The sequence below is a fragment of the Vulpes lagopus genome, chromosome 9 (genome assembly GCF_018345385.1).
Source record: "Vulpes lagopus strain Blue_001 chromosome 9, ASM1834538v1, whole genome shotgun sequence".
NCBI lineage: Eukaryota > Metazoa > Chordata > Mammalia > Carnivora > Canidae > Vulpes > Vulpes lagopus.
Genome location: NC_054832.1, coordinates 76,198,425 through 76,222,772, shown reverse-complemented (window position 1 = coordinate 76,222,772; position 24,348 = coordinate 76,198,425). Strand labels below are relative to the sequence as shown.

At 39.0% G+C, this 24,348-nt stretch overlaps 1 protein-coding gene across 3 annotated transcripts in view; it reads right to left on the bottom strand.

Moving 5' to 3' along the window:
* LOC121498769 (suppression of tumorigenicity 18 protein) overlaps positions 1-24,348 on the bottom strand; it is a 123,649-nt gene that overhangs the window by 26,806 nt on the left and 72,495 nt on the right. For 2 of the 3 annotated variants that reach the window (XM_041768900.1, XM_041768899.1), the window contains exons 8-12: positions 24,036-24,140; positions 21,641-21,834; positions 19,370-19,581; positions 10,615-10,860; positions 3,827-3,942 (exon numbers count right to left, since the gene is read on the bottom strand). In XM_041768900.1, coding sequence (XP_041624834.1) covers positions 3,827-3,942; positions 10,615-10,860; positions 19,370-19,581; positions 21,641-21,834; positions 24,036-24,140 — 873 coding nt within the window. The remainder of the gene's footprint in view (positions 1-3,826; positions 3,943-10,614; positions 10,861-19,369; positions 19,582-21,640; positions 21,835-24,035; positions 24,141-24,348) is intronic. The other variant, XM_041768901.1, reaches the window with a different exon arrangement.

Genomic DNA, 24,348 nt, shown 5'->3' with positions numbered 1-24,348 from the left:
CATACGAGAACCTGATATTTTACCCAGTGATGTTTGCCTATGGAAGCCACAAAGAATGAAGTCTAAGACTGTGTGAGAATCAGTCACATGTCAACACAATAAACCAGTGCTGCCCTAGCAAAAATTTCTTTGAGCACTTTCTATGTGCAAGGCCTGTAACAGCATTTGAGATGTGTTCCCTGCTCCTAACTCACTGATCATGTAGCTGGGAAAGTGAGAGGCACCATAGCAAATACTATACATACGAGATGGTATGGATGTAGGAGAAAACAAATCAATGAAAGAACACCTTTGGCCTCCTGGTGCCTCCACTCTAGTGGGGAAGGAAGACAATAGAGAATACAGGCAAGCAAAATGTGTGAGTGGATTAGAAGGTGATAAATACTGAGGGACAACTGGAGATCTGTTAAAGGGGATAGGAATATCAGGACTGGGGGACTGGTGGTGATACGTAGCCAGGAAGACCCCTCAGGTAAGCGGCACTTGAGAGAAGAGCTGAGGGAGGATGCGGACATATGGCACCCTGCTGAGGTCAGTCGCAGAAGGAATCACAACAGTGAGGCCCCGAAGCCTTAGAGGAAAAGAGAAGAGGTGGCTGGTGAAGAGTGAGGGGCAGGGTCTTGCGGAGAGGGGAGAGATCATTCCCTGTGGCCATTGGAAGTGGGTCCAGAGGTAACGCAGGCCTGGGAGTCCTTGGAGTCCAGATGGTTCTAACACTGAGAACTAAAGAACTGAGTGTAGACAGTGGAGAGAAGAGGTTCTGGGACTGAACTCTGAATTCTATCTTTGGAAGGCTGCCCAGGAGTCTAGGCAGGTGAGGTGAGAAACTGCCCTAAGATGTGGTATCCTAGAAGCCAGGTGCAGAAGATAGAGGAGGAAGTGATCAGCTCTGTCAAGTAGGGTCAAGAGGACCTAGAAACCACACACAGATGGATTCTCTGGAGAAATTAAGGATGATGCCAGTGGAATGATGAGGTGAAAGACTGTCTTGGAGAAATTCAGGGAGATACGGAGCCACACTTTGTTGAGGAGGTTAGCTACAACAGGGAGAAGAGGCAGGGGATTGAGGTGAAAGCCAGTTAGGAGAGGGTCTTTAATTTTTTAATTAGAAAAATTGAAACATAACTTTTATACCGAGGGATTCAGAAGATGCTGGTGTCTAAAAGGAAGGATTACTTTTTGCTAGAATCTCTCATTGATTGGCAGCTTTGAATATAATTGTGTATGAATATACTTTAATATTTCACCATTTACACACAGAAAACGCTTTTCTGCATGTCACTTGCTCCCTCACTTACTCATGTGAAGCACCACCCAGCCAGGACTATATGCTTGCTAAGGTTGTAAATGTAGAAAAGCCACAGTTCCTGTCTTGTGTTTGCCTAAAACACGTCCTGCCCCCTCCTCCCTCACCGTCTATCCTGATATCTCTACTCCCTTGCCTGATAACTGGAGGTGAGGTGGAGAAGGAACCTAGGAGAGCCTGCCATCCTGACAATGCCCAGGCCAACTTGTGTCCACGAGGGATTGGTGTGAATCACCCTCTAAATTCTAAGGACCCACAGTCATAGATCTCCAAGGTTTAAAAAAAATAGGGCCACGCAACTGATCTAAATGCACAATCTTCATTATTATCCTTGTAGAAATGTGGTGGCAACACCTGCGCTGTCCCAGCACACACGTTTCTCTGAATTTCCCCACCTCGGACTCCCTTCCCAGCCTCCATTACTTTGTAAGACTTATTTTCCAATTATTTATCCAGTATTTTCTTAACCTATTTGAACTTACAGTACAAATCAATAATATCAGATGCCCAGTTTGGGAAAAAAGAAGCTTTTTGCTCCCATGGCAATCATTTTTCTTAGTTGTCCTCCCGCGTCTCCGAACAGCCTCATTTCTGTGTTCTTTGTAGGCTTCCTCTTTGCCTCTCAAGGGCATGTGGGGATGTGTGTCCTCAAGGCCTCAGAGTGTTCTACGTCTTTCTTTCTATACTTTCTCTAGCCTCATGATCTCATTTCTGAGTCTGTACATCAGTGTTTTATTCTGTCCATATCAATGTTTTAGGTGACTTCCCTGACGTAGTCCAAGAGTGTATCCAGCTTCAGAGTAATTCTGCACGCTCTTCTTAAAGCTCCGTGTCATTAATTCACTTTTCTTTTTAAACGCCCATGGCTTGCTCATGCAAGACCTGCAACCAGGCAGTTTTCCCAGGGCTCCAGCCTGCTTGACTTCATGCCTGCCCTCTCTCTCTCTCCAGGTCCTACTGGTTCTTAGGGCTCAGCTCAGAGTTCCTGCTCCAGAAAACTTGTCCCTGCTCCTGGAAAACTTGTCCCTTCTCCTGGCCTTTACTGAAGTTTTAACTAGTACTTGCTGCCATTGGGTGCCCTGGTCTTTAAACTCTTGTGAGTCACAGAACCCTTTGGGAAGGTGATGAAAACCATAAAATCCTTTACCCAAATAATAATTTGCATTAAGCATTATAAAGCTCATAGACTCCCTGAAGCACCGACTTGGACCTTTTTGGGTCAGAAGTTGTCAGATTAAGAACTTCTTATCAAAACATAAACATTTCCTCAACTCATTCATCCAATCCAGAGCAACATTCTCTATCCCTAGACCCATTTCCTTCAAGGTGCTTTCCAGAAGGGCAGACATATGCCTAGTACATAGTAGGCATGCGAAAAATAGTTACTGAATAAATTAACAACTGTTCCACTGCCACAGAGAGAATAGCTACACCCAACTAGTCCCCAAAAGATGTGATCCTTAAGATCCTTAAGAATGGATTCTGGGTCTTTCACTCCATCATCACAACTGACTTTATAGTATCGCTGAACTCATCATCATGAAAAATGTTAACTGATTTTTAACAGAATCCCAAAATTAAATGGAAAAATTCCACTCCAAAGAGGAAAAGCTGGCCTCTGCTTTCAAGGAGAATCTCGGAGTCTGTGAGAGAGGTTAGATCTATACGTAGTAGGTGTTTTGTATCATCCTTATGCTAACAATATCATAATTATGTTATGGAAAGAAACATTAACTTGCTAATAGATTTTAGGGACTTCCAATTTACTGCAGAATCAAAAAGAAAATGGCTGCCATCTGTACCTCAAACACATGTAAAATTTTAAAAATTTCAACATAATAATTAAGTTCTAATTGTGATTAGTTTCTCAAAAAATTTCAATAGAGGCATGAATTAATGTACTTCCCAATTAAGAAAAATGCGTATGCCTTTACTGGGCAAAATGCAATAATCTTGCTTAGGATACTATGTCCTAATGGTCTATGCCACAAGCATTAATAATTGTCACACTATGAAAACGTATCATCCACTAGGCATTTCATATTCTTATAGATTGTTTCCTTAGATTATCACAATACCATGAGATGACTATTGATAGCTCTTCTTTAACAAATGAGGTTCAAATGAGTTTGAAAACTATATTTAAAGCCATGAGACTGGTAAACAGTACTATGGAGGTGCTGCAGTTCAGCCTGACTCAATGGAGCAGAGCACAGTGGAACGTTCTGATTAGCCAAACAGAACAAAACACATAAACATTTCTAATTGTTTTATATTGTTTTTGTTTTTTCAGTCATCCCTTAGCCTGAAATCACGTCACGTACACTTTTTTCCCCATAATCCTCTAAATTTTAAGCATAAATTTAGTTATGTATCGAACATTTAACTATTGACTGGTTGAAATTGCCCTAAAACACTCCTCAAGTCAGCTATTTAAACCAGGATATTACTACTTAAAATTATGAACTTGACTCTCCTAATTCTAGAATCTCACAGAATATGCCATTGAAGATTGCTTACGTGATTAGTTCTTTTTTGAGATCTCTTGCATGGAGCTTGGGTTTAGGACTTGGTATGGAGGCCTCTCCAGGAAACTTTTTTTCCTCTAAATTTTCTAGAGAGCTCACTGGGTCTTTCTGGAAGAAAAAAAATATAGAAGTATAGAAGGCATTAGGGCATCCTGGAAAGACAACTGTATTTGAAGTCATCAGGGTGGAATTTGAGTTTTTGCTTAACAACTTAGCCAATATTCTTCACAGGATTTGTACACAAAATTAATAAGGTGATGAGTATAAGGTTATATCCTAATTATTATGGACCTCTATCCTTGGTGAAGAATAAAAAAATTATAATTCATAGGGACATATTTAAAAGTTCACATTTTGGCAAGTATAACTACAGAGGCATTTCTTGAGCTATATAACTAATACATTTCAGATTTTATTATATAATGAATATTTCCTAGAGAACATAAGAATAGTTCTTTATATACATAGCAGCCATTGGTAAAACAAAAGAAATATTGCAAAAGTGAGCTACAAGTTTTTGTTTTTTTTTTTTTTTTTTGAACCACAAGTTTTTAAACAAAAAAAGAATAAGTAAATTTAGGCTAACAAATGTCCTTTCTAATATACAAATAATTAACATCTAAATTGTTTGTTTAAATATATAATAAATGGTCCACAATATTTAGCCATTGAATTTGATTCTTCTGGATAATTGCTTTTATTCTCACATCACTTCCTATTTTAAGTTACCTCTTTTGCTAAGTTGGTATCGTTTAGTCACTGGATGAAATTTCTTGCTGAATGATCACTAATTTTTGTGGCCTTCTTCTGAGCTTAATACTGATCTTGATTTCATAAGGAAGACTTAGTAATCCTTTCAAATAATTTATCTACCACCTGATATATTATCTTACAGAAGACTAATGATGGTATTCCTCAATTACATAATTAGCTTATTTTCATTTTAAGCTTATATCTAGTAAATATAATACTTTCTGGATTTAATATGAAATCAGATTAGCTAATATAGAAAACTATAGAAATTATTCTAATTCTCAAAAGTACTGAGCTCTTTAAAATGAGATAACTATTTTGAAGTTTTCAAAGTAAGTCTCTTTTAAATCAAACGGACACAAAAATGCGATGGCAAAAGATAATTTTAATAATCCCGTGTCTACACTCAAAATCAATGGAAGAGAATGTCCCTGGGTTTTCCCAACCAAGGAAAAATTCTATACCTTTATCTCAGTCATAAAGGTAAGTGTAATTTTTTTAAATTAATTACTTGGATAACAATTCAACCATTTTCCACAAACCCTATAGTGGTAAGTACATTGGTAAACTATTTCAAGTAAAGCTATCTTTAGGCCAAATTAATAAAATCTGGCTTGGTACAATTTCTTTCTTCATATTATTTAGAAGTCAAAGTTCTCATTTTTTAAAATTGATATACGTAAAAATAGTAGGAGATAACAATACACCACTTAAAAATAAGGAGAATGGGTCTTGATTATAATTGCCCTCTAAGATAGAAAGAGAAGTACCACTTTGATGAGACTTCCATGGAATCTATAGCAAAGTAGATGGATGGTGCTTATCCTTTTCAAGTTTTATAATATAAATGTCTAACATGAAGTAATTCCTAATTATAAGACCCTAAACCTTGTAATGCCACCATCTATTCCATTTGGTGCTACCTGGATTCTATCCAGGTAGTGTTTCCCACTACAATTTATAAATGTCTTGGCTTTTTGAAAGTAGATACAAATGCTAAATCCAATATTGTCTCAGTGTGGAGCAACCTTTGTTTTTCTGTTTAGATGCTGATTTTTTTATAATGGCATACAGTGAAAAAGAGCCTTTTATTATTTTCTCTATGATAAAATTAAGTATTCCTAAAGTATTCCTAAAGGCATTACATTTATAGGTGAATATATAAAATTTGGCTGCTGAATCTATACATTATTGAAGACAAAGGAATACATGATTTTGAAGGAAATTATCAATTATGAAAATTTAAGTTATTATTATAACTAAAATGTATATAAAATAATGCTTGCAGAATATGTTGCATTTAATTTGGTATAGTAACATATGGTAATGTTTTAATAGAATAATTTTATTGGATATGGCCTTTAAAATATTTTGTGTTCTTGTAATAACTATGGAATCCTATGTATGCAATTACATTATGAAATAATTGTCTTTCCGCTTTTCTTCGCTCAGCAATCTACCCCAAGACCTGCAGAGAGCGTATGTACTAAAATATAGGTGACCATCACTGAAAGGATTCTTAATTTTGTTGCACAATCTATTAGATAAATTTTTAAATAGCACAGAGTAAAAAATAAGCCAATGTCATTTGGAAGAAATTTTTCCAAAATTTAAAATGTAATTTTAAAAATAATAATTTTATCCTGTGGATAGTGAGAGAGAATTTGGCATAGATATATTGTGTTTAGAACGTATATGGATGCAATGAAATTCCTTTAATGTACAGATGGAAGTTTATATTGATTTCAGTAAAGACCAGAACATAATGGTAACATGAATAACAGATAATAGCATCTGGCACTTTTAACATTTTAAGCCCTGAAATCTTTGGAGAACTGACAGTTGAATGGAACTGACAGCCCTAGTTATTTCTCAGCACTTTCCTTTCGAGATTTTTTGAGTTTTTTCCAGATTCAGGAATTTTTTTTTTAGGGGGCATCTGGACAGGCTATTTCACTGAGAGAGACAGACAATATTTTCTGAAAATTACCACCAAAATTAAGCAACTGTTGTGCATATGAACTAGATAACAATGAATTAGAAATAATCACTCCATTTCTGGTTGTGTGCATGTGTGTGTGTGTGTGTGTGTGTGTGTGTGTGTGTGTGTACGTATATGTGAGTGTCGTGTGGGATAGGGGTGGAGGTGCCAATGTCAAATCTGGAGCTGACCATCACCTGATCTTCAGACATTCACAGTCTGTTGCCTGGGCTAAGTGCAGCATCCAGGCGGAGCTCACCAGAAAAGACAGGAATGGACCAGTTCCTGTGACTGGTTTGTGTCGTTGTGTCCAGTAGATCAGGGTCAGGGCAAGTTTGGTTCTGCTGCCCTGAGAAGCGCTATGAACCATTGTTGGGTCTCCCACGCCTCGCCAAGAACCATTTCTTTTTCATTTTCTTTTCCCTTCCCTTTCTAGTTGTCCTCAATATTCTCTAGCTGCCACCACTTTTTGATGGGCGGTTTAAGATTTTCCTTCTTTCTGTTCTCTCCCTTCTCTTTTCTCATTTTAGTGAAGACCAGGCCCACTTCTTAATTTCTATATGACCAAGGACCAACAATTTAACCTCCTTGAGCCTCAATTTTTCTCCTCCCAAAACGTGGACAATAATCCTGCTCTTCATTCTGCTTTTGTTAGGACAAGAGAGCCTGTATAAAGATTGCTTACCTTTATTCTTACTGAACTCAGTGTCTCTCTTCACAATGAGGACATTGAATACAACCTATTTTTTCAAATTAATAACTATCAAGTATCACAGTTCTCATTTATAAGACTCAGAACAGGGCAATAAGCAGCGTCTATATGTAGATTACCTCAGCACAGACGAAAGCACAAAGAGGAAGGGGTGAGGAACCGTCTTAGGAGTTCAGTGCTTCAGAAGCACTTTTGTGGGAGTGTGTCCCCATCAGGTAGAGTTTCCCTCAGCAATGAGTCACTCAGGGCCAGCTCACTGTGACAATAAAAATTAAGCTTAAAAAATATTTTGCCGGGACGCCTGAATGGCTCAGTTGGTTAAGCATGGAACTCTTGATTTAGGCTCAGGGTGTGATCTCAGGGTGATGAGATCAAACCCAGCGTGGGGCTCTGTGCTGGGTGTGGAGTTTGCTTAAGATTGTCTCTTTCCGATGAATGGATAAAGAAGATGTGGTCTCTGTATACAATGGAATATTCCTCAGCCACTAGAAATGACAAATACCCACCATTTGCTTCAACGTGGATGGACCTGGAGGGTATTATGCTGAGTGAAGTAAGTCAATCAGAAAAGGACAAACATTATATGACCTAATTCATTTGGGGAATATAAAAATTAGTGAAAGGGAATAAAGGGAAAGGAGAGAAAATGAGTGAAAATATCAGTGAGGGTGACAGAACGTGAGAGACTCCTAACTCTGGGAGATGAACAAGGGGAGGTAGGTCGGGGGTTGGGGTGACTGGGTGATGGGCACTGAGGGGGACACCTGGCGGGATGAGCACTGAGTGTTATGCTATATGTTGGCAAATTGAACCCCAATAAAAAAATTTTTAAAAGATTGTCTCTTTCCCTCTCCCTCAACCCTCCCCCCTTTCAAACTCACTCATGCACACTTTCTCTAAAAATTTGTCAATCAAGCCTAGGGCAAGCACTCTGACTCTAAGAACTCACTTAACATCTTTAAAGTCCTCTTTTGGCAGTCTTAGTGACACTGAATCGCCACATAACTTCTCCATTCCAGATTTCAGAATTCTTAGGTTGCGAACTTTAGCAGTGAAAGTCTGTACTGTCAGACTGGAAGCAAGTAAATCATTCTGAAAGGAGCAGAAATCTAATCTAAACAAACCCATTTCCCCCATGAATTTGCTGGGAAATAAAACACTGTCACAAATACATAAGCATTGGATAAGAACATCTTCCAGTTGAATCCATGAAGCTGCCAGGGTAAATCCAGATGTTTTTTGGAATTACGCAAAAAAAAAAAAGATTGGAAATAAAGATAAAATATTTGTTATGAGACCTAATTTTCTGGCTATCTGAATGATAAGAGGTATAGCCAAGGAGGTTCTTGAGGTACTTACTAGACCTCCAAATGGGAGGAGTGTCTCGGAATATAAGAGTGAATTGTTAATACTGTTGCCAAGGCCAAAAATTATAACCAAGATCAAACAATACACGAGACCGTGAATGAAAACAAAAACCCACTTGATGCAAATTTGCTTCATTACTACTCAGAACTGAATCAGTATGTCTGACGTTGGAAGGAAGATTTCTGGTGATTGACCATGGTCCATTAATAGCAGTCACAAGGGTGGGGACGGAAAGTCTGAGTCCCACCCTGCACATAACACTAAGATGCTACTGAACAAAAACAAGGTGGGTTTTATTCTAGTGGGATTCACCCAAGAATAGGGGCACAACTATGCCTACCTACTTTGTAAATACAGTCCTTCATGTGACTTGAGCCTTTTACTGAACCCCCATCAACAACAGATCTTTTAACTAGGATTAGGTTTCCTTTTGATGGTGTAGGGTGGGATATGCCATGATCCCACCAACTATTGGACCAGCTGGAGATGAAGTAGTTTTATGAATGAGAGGGTATTCCTTTTCTCTAAAGCTCACTTCTACAGAGTGAGATTGAATCAACAATCTTGATCTCATTGAGATCGTGCTTCTCAACAACCTGCCACTGCTTCCTTACCTCCATTTCAGACCAATTGTGCAGAATGACCAGTTAATGTGATAATGATGGATTTACAGATTATAAAAATAAACAGAAGTTAGGTGTAACTGCTATTATTTTGCAGAAGTCCAAGATGGCCGGGGGTGGGGGGCGCGGAGGGGAGGGATGGGGTAGAGCGAAGAGGTACATGTTCCTCTGTCTGTGGTCGTCGCTTAAGGTAAACCCGCTTCTAATACTTTGCAGGTATTAGTTCTATAATGATCAGAGTCAAACATACACGATTTTTAGAAAAGGTTCTTTTAAAATTAGCTAAGACTATCCCCAAACACTTGAGGCAGATTTTGTAAAGCCAAGCAGAATAAAATGACTAAGAGCAGCATGGAAGAATGTAATCAGAAATAGCTGTTGTGTGGATTCCCCTCCCACTTCTATGTGATGCTGTGGGTGGTAGTGACTAAGAGTCTGCCTTGGATCCTCGGGGGTCCTCCAGGAACCCATCCCCGACCACTTTACATAGGGTTGGCATTTTTCTTCTTCATCGTGGGCCTGCTCGTGCTATTCCATTTGGTTCCCTGCCAGTGTTTCTGCCATACTGAGCGTAGTTGTGGGGAGGGGGGGCTTGTCCCATTTGGTGCTGCATCCTCAGGACCTGTGTTACTGCCTGGACATGGAAATGCCGGGAAACTGTGCTGAAGGGAGCAAGGAAAGAAGGGAGGGAGAAAGAAGATGGGAGGAAGGAAGGAAACGAGGGTGGGAGGGAGAAAGAGAGGGAAGGAGGATTGGGAATTGGAGAAACAACCCATCTTGTGATCACTGCTGTTTATGTCAGCTGATGCTCCGAGATGTTAAAGCACACACTAAAATCAAATTAGTTTCCCCACAAAAGTTTCCGAACTTCAAAAAGCTGAGGAAGGTGATGCACCCTTCCAAAGACAGTGGCTACTTTTTTTTCTTTAAACATATCAACCCACAAGGAATTTGGCATGATTTGTATTCATCCCTGATTTGATTTCATCTTCTACCGCTCAGAGTTAGCAAGTTGGCATTTCAGTGTTGAGTGGCGGATTGCACCTTACAGCCATCTCAAGGGATGGCTAATACAACCTCCCATGCACTGCACACAACTGCAGCCCTAATGGGTTCAAGTTCGCTGCAGTGACATCATTTTAGTGAAGTGACAGGAAAAGGTGGATTCATTTATCAGTTTCTGGTGAAATTTAAGATCATCACTTTACCAAAGTCTGAAACAAGGTACAGAATTATGTGATATCTAAACAGAGATACGAAAAGTAACGTAGGAGGAAAAAGCTGAGAATACTCCCCAGTCACATTCTGTCTTACACTTAGTGATCGACATATTGAAACAATACCTCTTTCTCCTCCTCTGTCTTCCCATGGGTTTTGCTATAGTTGATAGGAGTATCCCAGCCCTCTTGATCACAGAGAGCCTGATAGAATGCTGCATTGACCAAAATGCTGCTTGTTTTGAATGGGGAAGAGGAAGGAGTTGGAACAGAAGTGTTAGAGGAAGTTAGGGGTGCAGCTTTGTCCAGGATTCGATTTTTTTTCAGGCTTAAGTCCAATGTGCCATTTTCATCCACTTCTATCTCGGCTCCCTGGTATACAATAGGAAACAGAAAAACATTTAAGCAGTTTGCAGTTATAGCCTAGCCATGTGGGGCTTTTAAGGGATAATTTTAAATGCAAGCTTTTATGTAAGTATATCTGATTTAAAATCTAGCTTTCTGATTTGCTTTGGTTAATGTTCAATTCTTAGGCAGACTTTTAAGAGCAGCACCATTAGTGAGCTTCGTGTTTCTGGGTTTAAGCAAAGTAGAGCCTAATATAAATAAGATGCTCCAAATGCTAAATGTATTGACTAACCCTGTTTTATATATATATATATATTTTTTGAAGTTTAGCTTTAAATCTCCTTCTCTGGCTTGCAGAATTATCACTCTCAATTCATCATTTATAGCATTAACACTTGAGTTTATAAAAAGGCACAACACTACTTCCCAGCTCACGCACCCCCCCCATTACAGTATTAATCTAACAGGAATATATGCAAAAATAACCAGCTGCAAGAGAATTTTTATTGGAATATTAGATTAATATGAATGTGACCTTTTCCCCTGGGTTACTTGAACCAGAAAAGCTTTGTTAGCTTGGTGGGGGAATGGGGTAGGGAGGCAGACGGGCAAACTGTTGTTGATTCTGGGGGCCTTTGGGTAGCAAGCTGCCATCAGGACTGTTTGGGGTCAAGTTGGACAGTAAAACTTCAGAATAAATGTGCTTATTTTCCAGACGCTTTGTATGAGACTCGAAACTCACTGTGCCTTGCAGCATTTTCCTTGGGATATAGCTGGCTGTCTCTTTGTGGTGGTGGTGGTGGTCTAAGGTACAAGTCCCAACACCTGCCCATGTGCTCTGGATCTTCCAAATGATACATGTGTAAGGACTGGCCCTGTGCTGCTGCCAACTGTGAACACTACCACATGATAACTCTCAGAGTGCAGGAAGAGCCCTCTCGTCTTTTTCTTAAGTGGGACAGATAAATACTGTCTGTATTTTCACTACCATCCATCAATTCACAATACGATCTTGGACAACGTCTCTACTCTTTTTCCCCATGGCTGGCAAAGCAGTGAAAATGTGAGCAAGACCCCTTAACGCACAGGGCAGCCAGTTCCTTCCCTGGGGATTCATGTTAACTCCCCATTTACACTCTGCCTCCTTCTCCCCAACACACACCCTTGAGGTGTGGGCCGTGAGGCTCTGCTCCAAAGGATCATGGCTCGCACCTGATCCAGAAAATAAGGCGCGTCTTCTGTTTGCTTGTTTTACCCGTGAAGTTCCTCTTCTCAATCTCTCAGCCTCTGAGGTAGATATGCTTTATTATATTTGTGGGAGGTAAATATACTTCTAATATGTTTGCACTAAGATGCTTTGGCTATATCTTTCTGTCCTTTTTAGCAAATAGTTTAATCTCCTGTGATAGTCCTAAGCCCTGAATTTGACAGTGCAGCTTATCCGGGATAATGACTTAGTAACCACAACATCTTATGCCATCTGTATAATATCAAATACGTTTTTATACCAGCATTAATAAACCTTAGTTACAAAAATCCCAGATATTAACCGTATCAGTGCCACGTGCTCTCTCTCCGTGCTGTGACAATGCATCCTGCCGTGAGCACATCAAAATAATTCTTGGCTTCATAAATGATATATAACTATAGCAATGAAACAGAGCTATAGTAATCAAGTTTAATGGCCAATGTAAAGTAAAATGCTAAATATTGTAGTTGCTGACATTTTTCATTAAAAAAAAAAAAAAAACTTGGGTTAAGACTGCACAACCAACATTCACATAAAATTCCAGACCTCTGTGACAGATGGCTTAGGAAAAAGAAGCCATGTGACTGGGCTGCAGAGTTTTATAGTGCAAAACCCATAAATAGTGCAGATTCGATCTCTCCGAAAAAAAATATCAACTATTCCAAGACAACGCTAATATATATTTTAGTTTTTACAGGAAAAATCCCAAATAGTAAACAAAAAAATTAGAGATTATCAGAGTTGTTATGGTTCTACATCTTGAGTAATCCTGAGCTGATGGGGGAACAAAATCTCTCCTAATGTTTCAAAGAGGCGCTCTTGTATAGCCCGCACCCCAGCCGGCTGCTCTGAGTACCTGACTTGATAGGGAGAAAGCACGTTTGGGCAGCAGGGTACAGATGGGCTTTAAGTGAGCGCACAGATGCATTCAACAATTACACACAGTACCAGAGAAGGGTCCCTTTCTGCCCATAGATGGGTGGATCACACGTTTACTGCACGGATTTTTTATTCAGAGTTTTATCAATAGACATCACTTCTCTCTGAGCTTGAAACTCCAAATGGCAGCACACAAAGGAGGGGGTGGTGGGAGAGGCCACAGAAGCAGGAGGGCATAGCATTCAGCCAACATGCACCCCCGTCGCCAACTTCGGGTATTCTGATTTCTAAAAGTGTCATTCGCCATTCTGGATCCTTATTTTAATCATTTAAATTTAAATTTAGAGGGTTTTTTTTTGTTTTTGTTTTTGTTTTGAGGGTAGGCATAGGTCTTTCCAACTTAGGAGCAACATCAAGGACCATCACGTTCAGCCACTTTTAAGGTACAGGTGTCAATATACTGTGTATTTATTAATTAAATTATTGGAAAAAGTAATGTTTTCAAGCTTCCATATTTTGAGGAAAAGAAAATTTAAAAATATATTGTTCCTGCCTTCAAGGAGCTTAGGTTATACATAGAGGAGATTGTTAGTGAAAGGTAATTTAGTAAATATAATTATTCAATGGAAAGTTGAAATAATTATTCATCATATGATCCTTATCTGTACCATAAAATGAGAAGTGATTTAAGATGTCCACCAACAGAGAAAGGATTGATGAAATTATGCTGCATCTATTTAATGGCACGTTATGCGACCAGTAAAATGGTAATTATAAGGATTATGTGACAATAAGGAGAAGATGTCTACTACAGAAAGTAGGAAACAACCCATATTCCTATATGCTTACAACCAGTGGAAAAGGGTAGAAATTTGTGTCCTGAAGAACAAAAGGGAAAACACATAAGTTACTGTACTTGTATTTAGAAGACAGTCTTAAGGCTGGTATCATCCAAATGACAGCATGATAATGTTTTAACAATTAAAAATTATGCATTCAGACATAGTGATGAAATAAAGATGCCTTTGCCTTAAAGTTCTGACTGTGAAAATTGTTGGCTTTCAAAACACAGATATAAGAGTACATCACTGTTTTCTGTAGATTAAGTTTTCTGTTAACACAAAAGGGGTCACCTGCCATCTTTTCCCCCTTTGACTTGACTAACAGGAAGCCTACAAATTTAGTGTCCCTCAGCTCAGGTCTGCTGTAATCAGTTTCTTGGTTTTCCTCTTCTGACTCATGTTCTTCCACTTTTGCTTCAGGGTGCTTTGTTTGAGGAGTATCTTTTCTATATTGAAAGCTACCTGAAATATGTTTTCAAAGCAGGCAGGGTATTAACAATTAAAAAAATGAATTAAATTATCTTATTCTTACCAAATAGTAATTGAGTATTAAAACAGTTAAGTTCAGATTATAAACTTGCGAAATGTATTCAGTATGAATGGAATAATGGAATTTCAGGGGAGAAATCAGTGTCTGACGTAAGATATGAATTTAAAATTAAATTTATGGGATGCCTGAGTGGCTCAGCGGTTGAGCGTCTGCCTTTGGCTCAGGTTGTAACCCTGGGGTCCTGAGATCGAGTTCCACATCAGGCTCCCTCCCTGCAGCCTGCCTATGTGTCTGCCTCTCTCTCTCTGTGTGTGTCTCTCATGAATAAATAAATAAATAAATTTTTAAAAATTAAATTAAATTATAACTTTTTGCAAAAATCTTTGTCTGAGACTTGGAACCAAAGTCAGTGAAAATTCTTAAGTTGGCCAGCAGTCTATATAACACATGATGATAAGAACTTTAAGAACATAAGAAATTGGATAGGTATGAATTAAAATCTCAGTTCCAACAGTTATAGCTATGCCAGTCAGAGAGAATTATTTAATATAGACATACTACTATTTCTTCACCTGCTAACTGGGTTAATATCTTCTTTAAATAATTTCTGAAAGGATTAAAAAGAGTTAATATAAGCAAAGTGCTTATATAAAGTGCCTGGCACATAGTAGGTGTTCCATAAATGACGACGACAGCAACAATAATAATTTGGTTGGCTTTTCAAATGCCAAAAGAGCCATTCCTATGCTACTGTATGCAGAGGTAAAGAGAATTATTAAATATATACACACGCATCAGTTGGTTCCTTGTGATCTCTGACCCAAGTTTCTCATTACATTTCACTCCGAATATACAGCATAATCTGACATGATATTAAAGTTACTGAAAAAAAAAAAAAGAAAAAAAAAAAAGAAAAAAAAATAAAGTTACTGAAAAAAGCTGCTTTTGGATTCTAAGTATCCCAGGAGCCATCGGGATACTAGAATAGCCATACGGGCTATTTCTGATACCCAGCAGTGAGGATGCTGAGGTGTTATCATGTTGCTCCTAGGCCTTATTCAAGCACAAAACAGATTTTGAACTTTAAACATTTCAAGCAAGTGTCAGTTTTTTGTTTTCTTTTAAGGCACACTGTGCATATGCCACTTTGTCTAAACAGGTGGGGAAAACACCAAAACAAACAACAGAATGCTTGGCAAGCTGAAGTGATCAGGATAAAGATAGACCATGTGCCTGTTCCTACCTCTGTTCCTGAGGGTAGGAGGAAGGAAGGAAACAGAGAGTGTCTCCAACACGTGTTGGCATGTGCCTGTGCTCAGGGGCTGGAGGACACGCTCAGTCTGTGCCTGTTGCCTGTTTCCACCGAACGCTGTGCTCATAACAGCAGCAATGGTGGCCAGACAGGAGGCGGAGTGGTTGGGATTGAGGCCCACGAATGTTTTACAGACTCATATTAATTCCAGATTAAAATGAAGGACATTATATGAATCTTAGAACCAATGAAAGTACTAGTATCAAGAGAGGGCTCATACTTCAGACAAAATTACCCTTTATCATTATGATATCCACTAATATTGACATTACTAACTTTTTCTTCTGACCTGATTCCTCAAAGAGATACTTAAAGCGACATACAGGCGATTTTGGTGGTGTAGATGTGTTGTATACATGCTGGATTGTTTTTTAACAAATAATTCCTTTTAAGATCTATTTTCAGGATATAATGGACTTGTTTGGGCACTGGTGAGAAATGTCAGCACTGATTTTCTCAACACAGTATCAGGAAAGGGTCCATGAAGGAAGTGTTTTAGTGTTGGGTAGTGTGGGGGCTGGGAAAGTTCAGAAAAAGACTGTTGTGGGATATCTGTATTGTCTCTCATTGGTTTTAGGCTGTGTAGGCACTCAAAGTTCTCTCGTCTCTCTCAAGACAGCCTCTGCTGTCTTCCCATAAGGACAGGGATTTTGCAAATCATAAATTTAGATCTCCCATTAAACTCTAAACTCAGAGTCAGCATACTGAAAGATCTGTATTAGCCCCAACATGTGGGAATGGAGGCAACTTCAAGGTTAGTATCCTCTGGCTTCATTTTTAAATGGTAGTGCCCACACGTGACTGCAGGATCTGTAATTTGTTCTCCTCCTGGGCTCTTGAAGCAATGTCAGAGAAGCTCACTCCATCAGTGAAAGGACTGCATGGAGGCTGAAGGAAAATGGGAAATCTGCCCTCATCCAAGTTTTGAGCAAAGCCACCCATGCCTCCCCTGGATGCTAGAAATGTCACTTCTGAAAATACAGCTCTCTACCTGGAACAACCATTTCTTTGTTTCTGCTTTGCCCACAAGCTCCTTGAAGGCAGGGTCTGTGGCTGGATCTAGTGGTTGTTTTGGGCAGTCCGACTCTCATAGACCATTTGGAGGGTGCCGACAAGAGCCCATCTGCCAGGATAACTCTCTAGTACATAAAAAAAAAAAATGCTTCTCAGCTAGAGAACTCAAGAGCAGAGAGAATCTGTACGTCTCTATATCCTTTCCAAATAAGGAGCTCAAGAGATCTGTGGAATTTGGGTAGCAGACATAAACATACTGACCATCATGGAGGAAAAATCAAATCATAGTAGATAGAGAATCAGGCTAGTATTCCACAGGAGAAGACAGTTTATACTTACTTAGTCCTATATTAAGTGGAGGGCAAGAAAGCAAAGTGCAACACTGAATAGAAATGGTCTAGATTGGGCACAATTTGATCAGAGGCCATTTTTTTAGGGTTGGTTACTTTGGCTTTTTTCTCCTTTTTTTGCTACAATAATTAATTTTTGTGGTCTTGGGATTTTATGAGGTTCTATTTTATATTTAGAATGTACGATCCAAAGAGAACAGAATTCTGCAAATTGTTACAGTGTGTGGGAATGTGCGCCTGGAAGAAGGATTCTGCACACAGTAACACTGTAGGGTGCTGTATTTATCCTATTTTAACCACCACTATGTCAAGTGAGATAATTTTCATGGGAAAATGGCTTTTTAAACTGCTAATATAACGAGCTCCTTCTAAAAGTCGATTGGTACACTGTCTGTCTCTTCCATCTTCATCATCACGTCAATGGTTTGGCTTCTGTAGTTAAGACTTGGGTTGGCTGTATGGAGGCCGAGACATGCAGTGCAGTTCCTGTCTCCCTGGGCAGGAGTATCCGCTCCACAGAGCAACCCTGGCACACAGCACGCTCCCAATAGGAGTGTAAGCATAGACTCAGAAGTCAGTTATTTGGATTTTTGGAATGTGCCAATTCAGCAGTCACGTTTCTGACCAGAATGTATTCAAGAAAAGAACAAAACATGTATTGATAAGGGAAAATACCTTCAAATTTTGGTCATCTTTGTTTGATTCATTGTTTGGCTCCAGCAACTAAGTGAACATGGGGAATATAATGGTTAAGGGCAGAATTCCGAAAAATGAAAAAAAAAAAATTCACCTGTGCAGATGGAAACCACTCATTCCACAACCATTTACTCAAATAATTCAAGCGGCATTAATCGTAATAATATTGGTCCTTTTATTCTCAAAGGACAGTCTTAACAAACAAATAATATAAGGCCTAAGAAGAAGATGTTTTAGTGTTTCTCCTACTAGCTGCATATTAGAATGTCCCTTTTAAAATATGGAATGTATTCAGGTTCTAAAACAAGAATAGGAATAAACTAAAGTAGCATTGTAAAGCGCTCTAAATCATTCATTTAAGAAAATAATTTCTGACTTGAATCCCTTTGAATTTGGAGAGCTCAGTATTTTCTTTATAATTTTCAGAGGATACGTTTTTTTCTTTGTTTAAGAACCTCATTTGTTTAAAAATTGTTTTTGAGTGGTTTTTGGCCACCAACTCTTCCTGGGGTTTACTTGGCTCGGATTTGTCCAGAAGCTAATTCTGATTCTTCTGTCAAATGCTCAATGGCACCGTGTTCCCTGCTCTCCTGAAGGCCTGGCACGGCACAGGTGAGCAGCTGACCACACCGGGGATGGGGCTGCGCTTACAGGGAAAAAGGGAGCTCTCTACTCTAACTGCCGGAGTTTCAGGGTTAGGGTTTAACCCAGGACATCTCCACTTAAAACAAGGGTAAAATCTCTTCTCCAGATAAGCCTGGGCACTTTATTTCATCTGGTTTCAGCCTTCTAGGTAGGAAAATAATTTCTTTTAACTGAATACTTCGTGAAGATGGGAGTTACAGGCTCCAGCCGACTGCAAGAGCAGCTTTCACCTTCCCCCTGAGGATCTGAGGATCGCTGCTACTCTCCAGCCTGATAAACCCCTCCTCCTCAGAAGAGGACACATGGAGGATCTTTGTTTTTTGCTGGCATCAAGGTATCATAAGCATGGATGACTCCTTCTCATTGTTACGGAGGGGAGGTTATTAGAGAAATGTGATTAATTCCATGGGCCTCAGACATGTGGCATCTTCATACACTTCACCAAATTTGATTTTGGATTTGAATGCCCTGAGTTCTCAAGTACCCCTGAGCCATCTCTTGTTAACTTAATGCATCCATGTTTTACTCTGTGTGTCCTTTGAGACTATTGTAGCGACTGAGACTACCTTACCTTATACAACAGTGATGTGTGCAACAATGACACCTCATTGTTGACACCTCATGAGTCAATTTTTGCAACTGCTTTTCCAAGTCACTGTGTAGTTGGACGTTTTCTTACCATCTTTGATTTACAGACAGCAAAATGCTTCAATTGGTTGGATTGACTTTAATGGCAAGCCTCTTTCTTGTGTTCCAAAGTCCCCAACACAAAGGTAGGTTTGATGTCTATGAATCTTCCCAACCAGGCTCCCTAACCCACTTCTCCCCAGACTTTGGTACACTGCCTTCAAGAACAACACTCTTTCATTCCTACTTGCAGCCACAAAACCCATCCCTGTCAATGTGCCTCTGAGTCTCTTCCTAAGATGAGGAAGGGATGGGTTTTAGGGGTGGGGAGTGGCCGGAGTGGTAGTGAATATGGTCAGGAACATGAAAGGCAGTTTATTCTCACGGTTCAGTCACTGGCCCACCCTCCGGGCTCTTGGACTGGCCTACCTTGGCATGCAGACTCTGTGGTTTGTTGGAGAGGATGTCTGCAGCTTCCCTGCAGCGGGTGGAAAGGTTCAGGATGGCAGCAGCTGCTGCTATGTGGGTGTCTTCACTACATTGACCGTAGCTGTAAGAGCTGGCACGGCAAGGGCTCTGTGTGTGGGCGCCTGCACTAGGCAGTCGATTAGGAAATTTCCCTGGATTTGAAAAATGCTTTGCTGTTGAAGAGAGATTTGATTAGCAATTGCATATACGTGGCTTTAGTCATTAAATGGATTTGTTTTAAAGAGATAACTTCTTGTGTTAAAATGTTAAGAATAAATTAAAACACGATCCATTATCTATTGGTACACTCAGTGAAAGTTATTCACATTGGTTTTCACAGAAGTTCCCAGATCAGATGATATGATGGCTGGGAAAGAATGTCTGTTCTCTTAATATTTTTTTGTATTTACACTTCTTATGGTAAAAACTCTATAACTAATGTTATGGGGCAGGTGCACTGGCAGCATCCGTGGCAAAAATTATGGATTAAAACTACACTGGCAAAACCCATCAGGGATTACAGAGGCTTAAGGCTTAAACATCTATGAACTGTGCATGTGTGAGGACCAGTGATTCCAGTAGAGAAAAAAGAAATGCAGCCTTTCAACATTTGTTTTCACAATAACAATTTCTATTTATTTAGACATAGAATTGCATTTTTATTATTTGATACGCAGGTTTGTTTTGTGCTTAAACGAGTAGAAGTTGTTCTTAATGTCCAACTAGATGGAACTAAATAAATGGTGGACTCTTTAGTGAGCTCCCATTTTGCATATTTAGGTAGAGCATGATAAGTAAAGGACAGAGAAAATGTTCTCAGGGTGAGCTGAAAGGCAATTTAGTTATCAAGGCTGAGTTTCTGTTTTCTGTTTCCGTTGTGACAGCAAGGCATTACTGAGAGAGAGAATTAACCATATTTCTCTTCACTCCGGGTGTTTGTAAACATCACTCAAAGTTATGGGAGAAACACCCACAATTTAAGTGGGATAATAAAAAAGCATTTATTTATTTATTTTGTTTCAAATATCATTTCTTCTAAACTTTGATCATTTTTCATGAAGTAATTTAAAAGATTACTAAATGTTATCCCTACAATTATAAAAATATAAAAACGCCACTGGACATTTTGCATTTTTAAACTAACATCTGTGTTATATGAATAGATAGGATGTTCTTAACTAGCTTCACTTGAATAAAACACACTTGTGTGTGTGTATGCATGTGTGTACATTTTGCATATAAATATAATAGAAAACATTGTGCATGCGTGTGTATATTATTTTCCGAATCTAACAGGTTGTTTGTATTATTTATGTTGGCTGAGCCCTCTTTTTTGGAAAGAATAGATAAAATATCTTTTGGAGTATAAGGTACTTGTTGACGGGCCAACTCCTTTCAAGTCTGTTTGTCACTGCTAGGTTTCATAGCATTCTAGTTCTTTGAATCCATGGTCTATGTAGGACTCAAACTGAAACATTATTTTGCTTCTTTCCTTATGATGATACCATAATTCAGGTTTCATGCTTGGGTTTATCCCAATATTTTCTTTCTTACCTTTTCATTAGAATAATCAAGGACTCTAAAACACTTGGAGAAATTGTATGTATTATAGCATCTTACAGTTATGATCTTCTACATGGATGTGTTACCATTAGAGTATTAACACATTTTAAGTGATTCAGGACTAGTTCTTAACTATGTGGGTAAACATCTCTATAGTCACACATATTGCGTCTATTGTAAAATCTTGATTTCTGAACTGTGAATTTCTTCTAAGATTTTTCACATTTTCTCTCTCTTTCAGTTTAAATGCTTTTTACTGATTTAAGCACTACTTTAAGTAGTGTTTCAATATTTTACGTTTTCAATTTCCATGATTTCAACATGAATCAAAATTACTGTATTGTGATGACTACTACAGTTTTCATCAACCCCAATCCTAGCTAAATGTGAATTAAATATTTCTTTGGAATTACTGTATTTTGATTCACCAGTGGCATGATATTTGGAGAATAATTAACCCATTAACTATTCACCATATTCAGTGTTACTTCATGTACAATCAGTAATACTGATCATCTTACAATTGTTCTCCTTATTTTACTCCACTGTACAATGTATTTTCTCTCCTCCCTGTAGTATTCAGCGTATTCTGAATTTGGGCACCCCCACCTCCAAACACACATAAACAAGATGCATTCCTTGGAATGAGGATTAGAATTTGAAGCTTACATTCAGGAAATGGTGGTGTTTTTCGTCCTTGACCTGTTTGTACGAGGGGGCGTTTACCAAAAACCTGGGCATCGAAACTGGCATAGTCGAATGGTACTTTTCCAAACTTCTCTTGTTCTTTTGACACCATGGCTCTGGGAGAGGTGATGGCTTGTGATCGGAAATTGAATTCAATTTGTTTCACCAAGCTTGTCCTGAAGAAAGAGGGGAGAGTTCAAAAGAGCTGTGATGAAACTCTTGGTGAGCATATTAGCATCAGAATTTAAAGCAGATCGGATGTGTCATGCCTGTCGGTACCCACAGAGACAGTGCACTATGGAAAAGAGCTGTGGTCACAGCATGATAAAGCAGAGTGCTCTGTGCCAAGACTGAGAAATGGGAGGCACCGAGGGCTCTGGAGGACTCTGACGAGGCTGCAGGTTGTGGGTCTGAGTCTCCCACGGGTAAGAGGAATGTGCAGTTTTGCATTCATTTTACGCAGATGCAATGAGTGGCAAGTACTTGACATCTGCTAGCATTTTGAGCACCACCTAGAAAAGTTCCATCGTCAGGGCACTAACCATCGTCAGGGCACTAACAAGATGTGCACATTCTGTTTATTAAGACTGTTAATCAGATTGGTGGTGAAAGTGCTGATTATAGCTGGTGGGGAATGGCAGTGTGGTCAGCTCAGAGGGAGCAATGCTGGGCCCCGCTCTCCTTCAGCAATGCTGACAGATGCCTGCCACTTAGCAGGGGTAGTGTAGGCACCAGAAACTTCACTTCTGAATTGTGAGTTTCTCAGCCTTTTCACCTTTTTTTCCTTTTGTGTGTCTTTCTTGATGTAAATAATACTTCAACATTTTATCTCTTAAATTGCCATCATTCTCATATGGACCCAAAGTACTGTATTACAATAGCTATCACATTTTTCAATAGAACTACCTTAACCCAAGTTAAATGTGAATTAAATATTCCCTTAGAACTATTGTATTTGAATTACACCAGAGCATCATATTCGCAGAGCTTACAAACATGGGCTAATAGCAAATGAACATAAAAAATATACTTTTTAGAATTTAGCAATATCAAAAATACATATATGTTTTTCTTTTGTTTTCCACCAAAACATGCCCGGCTCATCAGAGCATCAAAGTTTCTTTCTTTCTTTTTTCTTTTTTTTTAATTTTTATTTATTTATGACAGTCACAGAGAGAGAGAGGCAGAGACATAGGCAGAGGGAGAAGCAGGCTCCATGCACCGGGAGCCCGACGTGGGATTCGATCCCGGGTCTCCAGGATCGCGCCCTGAGTCAAAGGAGGCCCTAAACCGCTGCACCACCCAGGGATCCCAACATCAAAGTTTCAATGATATTCCTTGGATTAGGTAAAAAACATCTTAGCTGCTACATAAAAATATTTGAGGAATGAGTTGATCCTATTATTGTATATGTCACTTGGTTTATACCCCTAATATATCAGCATTGTAGTCTAAAACATATTTATTTTTTAAGAAATTAGCAAAATAAAACTTAAGCTATTTCTGTGTTTGGTAAATAACCTACTTAGGGAGAAACTAGAGGAGATGGCCATATTAACCAAGAACCTTATTGTAAGATTTTAAATTGCTAGTTATTCAGTAATTCATGATCTTTGCTTGTTCTTCACTCATGTGATTTTGACTGTTTTAATTAGATGTATAAGAGCAAATATTTAGGAAAACCATATCTTGAAAATACTCCTAATAAGTATGTTGCATTTCAGTGTCTCAGTAACAGTGAAGATCTGGTCACCTGTTTCAGTTCTTAAATCACTTTTCCTACATGTATGATTTTTTTATTAATAAATGCATAGCATCACATTGTGTCATCACATGTAGTTTATTATTTAAGCATAAGTAAGGTCATCCAAACTGCTGGAGATTATGAAGTACCCGGGGCCAATAGGAGATATTTCATTAATACTTATCAATTCACGGAATGAATGTTTTAAAGAAATTATATGTATAGCTGGAACTGAAGAACGAACATATACCATCACATATTTTGGGTGGGTGTGAGTGATTTATTAAGGCATTTTCTGCAGGCAGAAAGATTAATCAATCATAGGGAGAGCTTACCTGACTAGTGGGATGGGTTGCATTTAGTGATATGGAATTTTGATTAATATGTGTTATATACTTTATTTCTTTGAGATTCATCCACATTATGTTACCTTTATATACAGATTAATTTCATGTTATACGTCCGCAGGGTCTAGCAGTTCATTTAAGTGAGAGAATGATTAACTGGACCAGCCTCTCAAATCCATAACTGGTAGTTGAGAACAAAGGTCGGACCATAGTGAACTGGCCCAGGAGGGGAGCCAGACCCTCTGGTGTAAGGAGCATGGCATGGAATGCCAAGGGAGGGTCATACCTGTGAATCTGGTCAGGACACTGCCCGGTTTTGGGAGAATCAAGCTGATTTTTGTCCTGGGACATTGCCAATTTTTCAGCTGCAGCAATTGGACAACCAGAAAGACTGTTTTAAAAAATAAAAAGGGAGGACTTGAGTTAAAAAGATAAAATAATTTGCTTTGGCATGCACCTCACAGCACACTTGGCACACACTAAATGTTAAGTCATATTAGTAGTTCACTTAGCACCTTTCTCATACTAATAGATCCCAAAAGGGTTTTGCAAACTACTGTGTCAACACTTGCCCCTCAATCCCATCTCAGAAGTGATGG